General features: G+C 45.5%; 1 protein-coding gene across 1 annotated transcript in view; it reads left to right on the top strand.

Annotated features, from left to right (window-relative positions):
- LOC117458611 (E3 ubiquitin-protein ligase HECW2-like) overlaps window positions 1-9,729 on the top strand; it is a 15,524-nt gene continuing 5,795 nt past the window's right edge. The window contains exons 1-8 of the mRNA XM_071205016.1: window positions 1-504; window positions 4,694-5,817; window positions 7,184-7,291; window positions 7,543-7,637; window positions 8,270-8,345; window positions 8,424-8,593; window positions 8,778-8,920; window positions 9,506-9,606. Of these exons, the coding sequence (XP_071061117.1) occupies window positions 5,421-5,817; window positions 7,184-7,291; window positions 7,543-7,637; window positions 8,270-8,345; window positions 8,424-8,593; window positions 8,778-8,920; window positions 9,506-9,606 (1,090 nt within the window). The 5' untranslated portion in view covers window positions 1-504; window positions 4,694-5,420. The remainder of the gene's footprint in view (window positions 505-4,693; window positions 5,818-7,183; window positions 7,292-7,542; window positions 7,638-8,269; window positions 8,346-8,423; window positions 8,594-8,777; window positions 8,921-9,505; window positions 9,607-9,729) is intronic.

Raw genomic sequence — 9,729 nt, forward strand, 5'->3', positions numbered from 1 at the left:
TGAAGCAGATATTTTGATGCTGAGCTCGATCAGTATGCACTGCTAAAACAAAGTTCCTTACCAGCAGGTATAACGATTTCATATTGTGATAACCAGAAGGCGGCTGGTTGTATTTCCCCCGGCATGGCAGGGCGTCAGCTGGCCGGGAGCAGAGTGCGTGAAGCGGCGGAAACGGAGAGGCGGATGTGGAGAGGTCCAGCCGAATAAATAAGAGATGAACGCGTCCTTCTATGCAGCCTGACATCATGACGGAGATTTTCAGAGAATGAGATCGGAACTATGATTTAAAAACGGGCATTACATTGTTTTGTTTGGCTTGTTTGACCAGACTGGCTACCGAGGGGCAGCGTGTCTTCGCCCGGCCTCTGGAGCTCTGGTTCCCGCTTGGAAGCCGATGAAGGGTCGGTGGTGCCCGGGCCGTATGGAGGTCCTTCGCTCATAATCATTCTGCAGGGCTTGTATGCAGGTGTGGTCGTAGTCGACGTATAACTCGGTGTAAATAAGGCAAGTGACGCGTCTCAGATGTATGTTATAATAATAGACAGGTATGTGGTTGATTTTATACCGGGGGGTTGCCTAATATGTTGCCTTTAACGACCCTCTTTCTGAACTCAAATGCATTTGATCATATCTCTTTTCACCCATAAATGTGTTTACTGCTGTGTAGGCTATATGGCTGCTTTTTAACTGATGAAGTCATACTTTAATGTGGTATGTTGAGCGCATGAACAACATTTAAAGGCCTGCTAAAAACAACAACAAAGCCAAAATTAATCTTCAGCATCATCGTACGTTCTAAATAAAAAGGAGCTTTATGCAAAAACAGGTCAACAGTGCTTACATAGCCTACACACTGTTAAATAATGTGGGTAAATCAGATCAGAGCAGTAATCACAATTTAGATCAACCTCAGAATAACAGCTCATCTCCTATTATCTCACTTTATAGCCCCATATGTCTGGAAGTGTAATCTGTACATAGCCTAATAGTAGTGTAGTCTGGGGTTAAATATTTCAGGGAAATGATTGACAGGTCGTTATTGTGCTGAGATCAATGAGGATGTGGCTTCCTTTAGCAGATTCATGCTGAAGGAATAGCCTTAATTGACACATGTACAGTAAGTCCAGTGGCTTGGCGTAATGTAAGTAATACTCAAGTACTGTAGTTATGTACTAAAACTTCATTTGAGTTTTTCCATTTTATTCTACTTTATACTTCTACCCCAGAACATTTATAAGCTAATATTATATTTTGTTACTCCCCTACATTAATTTGAATCACTTTAGTTACACTAGAGATTTAAATTACAAGCCAATACAAAATAAACTAATACATGAACTATGATATATTATTAAATGTTAAGGTGTCCAGCAGCAGTATATTTTGTTCAGTTAGCTCCACATTTATGATGGCATTAATACATCATTAGTCATAATCCAGTAATTGAATGTATATGGACTATTATGCACTTTTGGTACAATAAGTACATTTTGAATTAGAAAGTCGAGTACTGCTCAAAACACTTTAAGAGAAGTTGAAGCAGCATTTACATACTCCACAATCCCTCTGCTGCAGCTTGGTGTTGCATTCAAGTACAAGGGAGACTCTCAAGTGCATGAGACTATTTTAGACTACTACGCCGATTGACCAGTTATGTGATACTTCAATTATTGATGCATCGTGCCCCATGCTTTTTTGTATTAAACCAACTGAAAAGACCTTTCCTAATCTGCTCTTGGATAAAACTGCTGCCTTATTGCGCTAATTAACAAATCCACATATGCATCTTTATTGTTAGGCACATGATTTAAAAACAACCACAGCATTTCAAAGTGTGGCAACAAAAGATACATCATTTCCCATCCCAGATAAAGACCCTGTAGATCTTTCCGCTTTCCTCCAGATTTTGATGTCATGTTCTATCCACAGGAAATGACTGGAGCACTAGAGGCCGAGATGCCATGACGTATGGCTGAAGCCACAAAAACAAAACCATAATGCAACCCAGTCGTCTTTTTGCAATTACAATCAAATTGTTTTAAACCCTTGCTACTATTTTTTGGGGGATAATTTAGTGTCTTTAGTGTTGGTGGAGCACTGTCATGTCTTGTCAAAATGTATCTGGCACTTGATCCGCACAAGTTAGAAGTGAAAGAATCTCATGAAACAAACCCACACACACGCACTGGCACAGAGGAATGTGATGGTTGTGTTTGGGGACAGGAAGCTGTCGCCTCAGACGGGACCGCCTCATTGTTCTCCAATCACGCTACAGCTATTTCAGGACTGTGTGTGTGTGTGCGTTTGTACAACCCTCATCCAGATCTACATTTAACTTAATAGACCTTTAAATTGTCTCCCATATTAAACAACACCCAACCAGAAATCCTGTACGCTGGCAGTTAAAGGGGCGGTTTGTATTAATGTTCTCCCTGCAGATAGAGAAGTGTAGCACAACAACATTACACAACATTCTTTGGGGAAATAGGACACATTTTTGGCATGTCTTAGGGACAGCCTCAGCTGTAGCGCCACTACAGATTTAATTAGGATGATTTTCTTTACATTTCGAGCTTTCCTAATGCTGCTTTTAAGCACTTGCATTATTCAGTAATGTAGCACTTACTGTAGCATAACCCAAGCCCCGCCTCACAAAGACGAATATCAGCAGTATTTAGATTTGAGTGCAGAGTTAGAGGGTGCAATGCTCCTCCTGTCCAGCTCACAAACATTAGGGTTTATAGGAAACACTTGTGCATGCTGTTCATCATTTATTTGTCTTAGCCTAGTTTGAGTAGTAGGAGTGTTTGTGCCTGCCTGTGTGATTACCACTGGTCGGTGTATTGATGTCAGTGCCTGGACCTTTTTTTTTACTGGCTTGTGTGTATATTTAGGCACAAAGTCTCACCATGTATAAATAACCTGCAGACTTGGAGCTACTGCTGAGGGAACAACCTCACACAGTACAGTGGAACACTTCAGGTGGCCCACATGAACAAATAGCAAAACAAAAGATTATTTGAGGTTAGTAGAAAACATATTTAATGTTGGAGCTCAATTCATAATTTAATTGTATTTAAATCTTTTGGCCATGAATACAAAGAAATTGGTTGGATTATCTTTTTTATTTTTTTACTAACAAGTTCAAATATTTGTCAAGATTATGAGAAAAATAATAATGTGCTGTCCTGTTATATGAGCTGATATATTTTTTTAGCATGGCCTGGGATATTCTGTAAAACATTACATTGAACATTCCAATTATCGGGGACTGAAAGAAAGAGCTTTTGCATCCTTTTCTGAATTTCAACAAACTGCCTGTCAGATTAATGTAATATGAAAATAATTTCCCTTCTAATTTTGCCACATATGTGACAGGTGTGTAAATAGCTAACTGCTTGCTAACCAGCCATATCCACTATCGCAGCGTCCACACGGCGGCGTGGGTTGAAGCTTGCCGGTGGGCGTGTCTGAAACTCGACCAACAACCAATCACATGAATCTCCCGCCCCGTACACACAAGCACGCGGTTTGATAGGCTAGAGCTTGTACTGGCATATGATTTGATTGGCTGACGCCTCCGTCGACGCTTCAAAAGTTGAACATACGGCCCGTCCACACAGCGGCGTGCGTTGAAGCTTGCCGGCAGGCGTGTCTGAAACTCGACCAACAACCAATCACATGAATCTCCCGCCCCTGACACACAAGCAGCGATTTGATTGGCTAGAACTTGTACTGGAATATGAGTCGATTGGCTGACGCTTCTGCCGAGGCTTCAAAAGTTGAACATTGCTCAACTTTTGCAGCGAGCCACGCCAGCAAAGCTCCACGTCGCTTCCCACAAAGCAGTTTGGCGAAAAGTGACGTCACCCCATTCAAAGCGTGCGTTGAAGCTTCAAAGCTTCTGCCCATTCACTTTGAATGGGGGGACGTCACGGTTTGCCGAACTGTATTGTGGTCGCTTCGCGTTGCTCGCTTCAAAAGTTGAGCAATGTTCAACTTTTGAAGCTTCGACGGAAGCGTCAGCCAATCGAATCATATGCCAGTTCAAGCTCTAGCCAATCAAACCGCGTGCCTGTGTGTCCGGGGCGGGAGATTCATGTCATTGGTTGTTGGTCGAGTTTCAGACACGCCCACCGGCAAGCGTCAACGCACGCCGCCGTATGGACGCTGCGAGCAAAGCGAAGCGACGGAACCACAATGCAGTTCGGCAAAGCGTGACGTCACCCCATTCAAAGTGAATGGGCAGAAGTGTTGAAGCTTCAACGCACGCCGCCATGTGCACGGGCCGTATCAGTGTTTATGTCATGTTGCTCTGCGCCCAAGTGGCCAACATTTAGGCATTTCAAATATTCCATAATATACCCTGTCTTCTCTTCTTCGATGGTTAATTGAGTTCTACCTCCCATACATCATCTCTCTATCAGCAGCATGTTGCTTAATTTAGAAGCTTCGGGGGATGGTGCACATCCATTCATCCATTCTTATGGCAAAAAATAGAAGGGAGGAAAGCATAGGATGACACGACTGATTTGGACATAAACACCCTCATTATGGAAACCAAAGTGTGTGTGTGGGTTATATTTTAAAGGGTTGAGCAGATATGGATTTATATGAACCAGGAAGTGCAATATACCTATTAATCTGTGTTAGACCAGCTTTCTAACTCTTTCTTCCTCTCTTTATTCTATAGGTCTTCACCTTCCCCTCTCCTCCCTGTGGACAGACCAGCAGAAGGATTCCCTGGATCGTAATACATCCATATTTTCCCACTTCTACCACTGTCCTTCATCATGGGTATTCACAAAGAACTATATCGTCCTAGAGCAGGACTTTGGACAGGTGTCCTAGGGTGTTAGGACTTCAAAGTGGAAACGTAATATTCATGACTGATCAAAGACAGAAGACAAACTATGGTTCATATTGCTTCATGAGACCTTGAATGATGAACTCTGAAGTGCCTTGCCCAATGGAATCCCAGCAGGGCCAATGAAATGTACATCAAGGAATTCAGAACCCTCTTTTTTAAGTTGCTTTTGACAGCATACTTCTCTTGTGATCGCCCTTCGGTACCTCTATCCCTCCATCTTTTTTCAGTTCTTCATCTCTCCAGCGTCTTCAGTTTGGACTAGTGGTGCACTTTTAAGCTAAAGTGTCTACTTCCTGTCTCTCGTCCTCCCTGACTTCCTGTTTTCTCTTATTGGCTCACCCACCTGACCTCCACCATTCGGCCCTCTCTAGCAACCGCTGTCCTCCGCCCCTGCCCCCGATCATCCTCCCCCTCTCACTCCTCTGCCCCTTCCTCCCCCCGCCACCACCACCATCATCATCACCACCGCCATCCTCACCCCCAGCCCCACCACCATCACCACCACCACCAATCCTCTCCTCCCTTCTCCGGCCACTCTTCTGAGGGAACCATGGCGATGGCTGCCACTGCCTCCTCCTCTCCCCCGCCTTCATCGCCTGGCAACAGCAGCGCCCGGGAGCACCTGCTGGCGGTGCGTCGGCGCACCCCGCACACCCGACCGTACACCATTGGTCCGGACAACCTCCAGGGTCTGTCTTCGACGGGCGCAGTCGAAGAATCTGCGTCCTCCTCCTCCCCCTCCGATATTTCCCCAGGGAGCCAATCAGAAACGCCGACGGTGGGGCTCCAGCGGGCCAATAGCGACACAGACCTGGTGACATCAGACAGCCGCTCATCGCTCACGGCGTCAACGTACCAGCTGACTCTGGGCCACACACACCTGGTGATCTCCTGGGACATCAAGGAGGAAGTGGACGCCACCGACTGGATCGGCCTGTACCACATCGGTGAGAAACTCAAACACACCTCCCCACCTAGTAGTATTATGAAATAATTATTACTCGCAATATGTACATGTTATACCCAAGTGTAATAATCAAGTTAGTATTGCACAGTTGAATATTGCACAGGTTATACAGCCAATTAGACATGCAAGTGTTTTGTGTTACTCTTCCTCATAGCATTGATCCATATATGTTTTCCCACTGGCTACTATTGTCTAACGGTTGGTCTGTGATGCCCAGCAGTTCTCAGGCTCAGGTGTGAAAGAGCTGCTAATAACACACACAGCCTTATATCATCTCAAACCACAGGTGACCACGTGTGTGTGTGTGTGTGTGTGTGTGTGTGTGTGTGTGTGTGTGTGTGTGTGTGTGTGTGTGTGTGTGTGTGTGTGTGTGTGTGTGTGTGTGTGTGTGTGTGTGTGTGTGTGTGTGTGTGTGTGTGTGTGTGTGTGTGTGTGTGTGTGTGTGTGTGTGTGTGTGTGTGTGTGTGTGTGTGTGTGTGTGTGTGTGTGTGTGTGTTGTGTGTGTGTGTGTGTGTGTGTGTGTGTGTGAAAGAGAGAGTGGAACATCCTTTACTGGAGGCAGAGAGAGCCGGTGAAAGGTGATCTATCTCTCTGCAGATGGTATTGACGCATGCAGGAGGAGTTCTGGGGGTGTTTCTCCCCAGGGACGAGCTCTGTGTCGGCCGTGCCTCCCTGGAACCCTGAGCTCCATCTAACCCTGCTCTCTGACCTGTGTGTGTGTGTGTGTGTGTGTGTGTGTGTGTGTGTGTGTGTGTGTGGTGTGTGTGTGTGGTGTGTGTGTGTGTGTGTGTGTGTGTGTGTGTGTGTGTGTGTGTGTGTGTGTGTGTGTGTGTGTGTGTGTGCGCGCGTGTGTGTGGAATGCTTATCCACTGTCACATACAAAAGCTGAGGATTGATTGACGGTGACCTGGTGTGACAGAGGGTGTGTGACAGAGGGTGTGTGAGGCTGACAGACATCAGCATTGATCCTTTAGGACACCGGCCATTTGTCACGGGACGCACACATACATGTTTGATGGCTCAACAGACAGGGATGTGCTTTATGACCCTCGAGGGCAGGGTCTCCCTCTGGGATAACTAACACCAACACGCTTCCTTACCTCATTTAAAATACACAGAAACATGAAAGAAATACAGGGAAGACATTCAGTGACAGCATACGTTGAGTGGTGGCCTGAGGTGGAGCATAGTAAAGTACATTTACTGTATTTGACTATTTCCTTTTTACGTCTGCCTCGCGACATTAAAGAAACCCCCACTCCTCCACAGTTACGTTGAGCGTTGCGTTTTGTGACCTTGCCAAATGTCTTGCAGCTTCTGAATGTAAATGTGTGTGTGTTTCACAGATGAGACGTGCGTGGCCAATGTTTGGGACTCAAAAAATCGTGGCGTGAATGGAACCCAGAGAGGACAGATAGTGTGGAGGCTGGAGACGGAACCCGACTTCACGGAGCGTGAGTGGTGTTTTCTCCTAAGTTACAATGATGTGTTGCTCAAGAGGCATTCCACCCACTTTACATCTGAAGACTGTTTTACAGAGTGGGGCGGAGATGACGTCGTTTTGTAGTCCGACCCACCTAGCATGGCAATAGCGGACCACTCTATTGCTTCTCCATCGGACATGGAAGAATATAGTCAAGTCTGAGAGAAAGATCCCGGTGATATCCTGATGGTGTAATGTTTTGTTGATGTGTTCTCCCCACAGCGGAGACTAAGATCTGCTTTAAGTACTATCATGGTGTAAGTGGAGCGTTAAGAGCAACCACACCTTGCATCACTGTGAAGAACCCTGGAGTGCCGGTACGTCGCCCAATCGTTCCTCCTATTTTCTCTCTCTACTCCTTTCTTTCTCATGTTCCGTCCTTTACTACTTTTCTCCCAGTTTTTCTGTGCACTGGAATTTCTCTCACATGCTCAATCCTGCTGCCTAATCGGATTCCAGATGATGAGTGAGCATATTTCAGAACCAGAACAGCCTTAAAGAGCTAATGGTATTACTGGAGGCTCCATACACATAAGGCCTGTGCGTATGAGGTGAGGCATTAAGCATTGTCCACTGCCGACTACCGGTATATACAAATGTTTTAAAATGAAGGCTAACAATAGGGTTCAGTTCAGGACATGTGCTCTACGAAGAAAATCCCCTTAACACCTAGATTGAATTGCATAACATGTTGGGCTCCGCTTAGCAAACATAGAAACAAGAATAGAGAATGCAGGGAGGCAGAAGAAACTGAGATGAAGTGACGCTTGCTCCAGTTGAGTCAGTAAAGTTTAAAGCCGTTATGTTGAACTCTCCGTTATTCCTTTCCTTCTCTGATGTTCCTTCTTTTAGCTTTTCATCAAACTCTCATGTATTTTTCTCCCTAAGAAATCACTTGAAGTAGTGAAGAGTAATCCACTCACTGCTCTCCTATTGGTTTCCTCATCAGGTGGGAAGTGAAGGCCAAGTGGAGGACCAATCAGGCGTTGAGCACTGTCGGAAACTAGTCAGCTTCACCCTATCAGGTGCGAGGAGTGATTCTGTTAAATGGTGGTGTCGTTAAATAAACGTCCATTCTTATTAACGTGAGGTTTCCACTATAGACATCCGGGCGGTGGGTCTGAAGAAGGGCATGTTCTTCAACCCCGACCCCTACCTGAAGATGTCCATCCAGCCTGGGAAGAGGAGCGGCCTCCCCAAGTTCACCCACCACGGCCAGGAGAGACGCTCCTCCATCATTGCCAACACCACCAACCCTGAGTGGCACGGAGAGGTCAGCGCACACACACACACACATCCAAGGCATCCGAAAGTGTTTACATTAGTGTGAATGCACAATGAGGTGTCCCTAGAGTAGCAAATATTCAGAATAGGGAATACTTCCACAATTTCAGCAGAGGTGGAACTAACCCAAACGATGCTGATTAATAACATTTAAATCCAATGTATCTCTGTAGAAGTACACCTTTGTGGCGCTGATGACGGACGTGTTGGAGATCGAGGTGAAGGATAAGTTTGCCAAAAGCCGACCAATCATCAAGCGCTTTCTGGGTCAGCTGATCCTCCCTGTGCAGAGACTTCTGGAGGGGCCGGCATTGGAGTAAGTGCACACACACACACGCACGCACGCATGCACGCACGCACACACACACACACACATAGCCATAGCACCTCTTGCTTTTTTGAATGTGACAGAAAGCAGTAATGTCGGTGACTCTACACACTTGAGTCAATACGGATCAATGAGGCCTAATCAGCTCATTGTTCAGACATTGATCTGATATTGATTATCGACTGAGGACATCATGTGCTTTAGTGAATTGTGATGTATAGTGTGAGCACAGGGGGACCGTTTGTAGGCCCTTTTTTAAAATGTAGATACATATTATATTTCAGAAATATTAGGTATATATAGTAGGTGCACACAATTGCTTGTATGCCTGAATTAGGTGTTTCTGGGAACTTCTGATGATGTATCTTTAGTATTGAAATCGTGTGTGTGTGTGTGTGTGTGTGTGTGTGTGTGTGTGTGTGTGTGTGTGTGTGTGTGTGTGTGTGTGTGTGTGTGTGTGTGTGTGTGTGTGTGTGTGTGTGTGTGTGTGTGTGTGTGTGTGTGTGTGTGTGTGTGTGTGTGTGTGTGTGTGTGTGTGTGTGTGTGTGTGTGTGTGTGTGTGTGTGTGTGCAGTGATCAGGCAGTCAGCTACAGCCTGTGTCGGCGTCTCCCTACGGACCATGTGAGTGGGCAGCTCGTGTTCAGAGTGGACATCACCTCTATTGGACATGAAGGTGTGTGTGTGTGTGTGTGTGTGTGTGTGTGTGTGTGTTTGTACTGTATACTTTTTGTTGGGAATGTATATGAGAATCACATACTTGATGTAACTATAAACAAGTCCTCAAGTTTCAAATACC

This window comes from Pseudochaenichthys georgianus, chromosome 2, assembly GCF_902827115.2.
Source record: "Pseudochaenichthys georgianus chromosome 2, fPseGeo1.2, whole genome shotgun sequence".
NCBI classification, from domain to species: Eukaryota; Metazoa; Chordata; class Actinopteri; order Perciformes; family Channichthyidae; genus Pseudochaenichthys; species Pseudochaenichthys georgianus.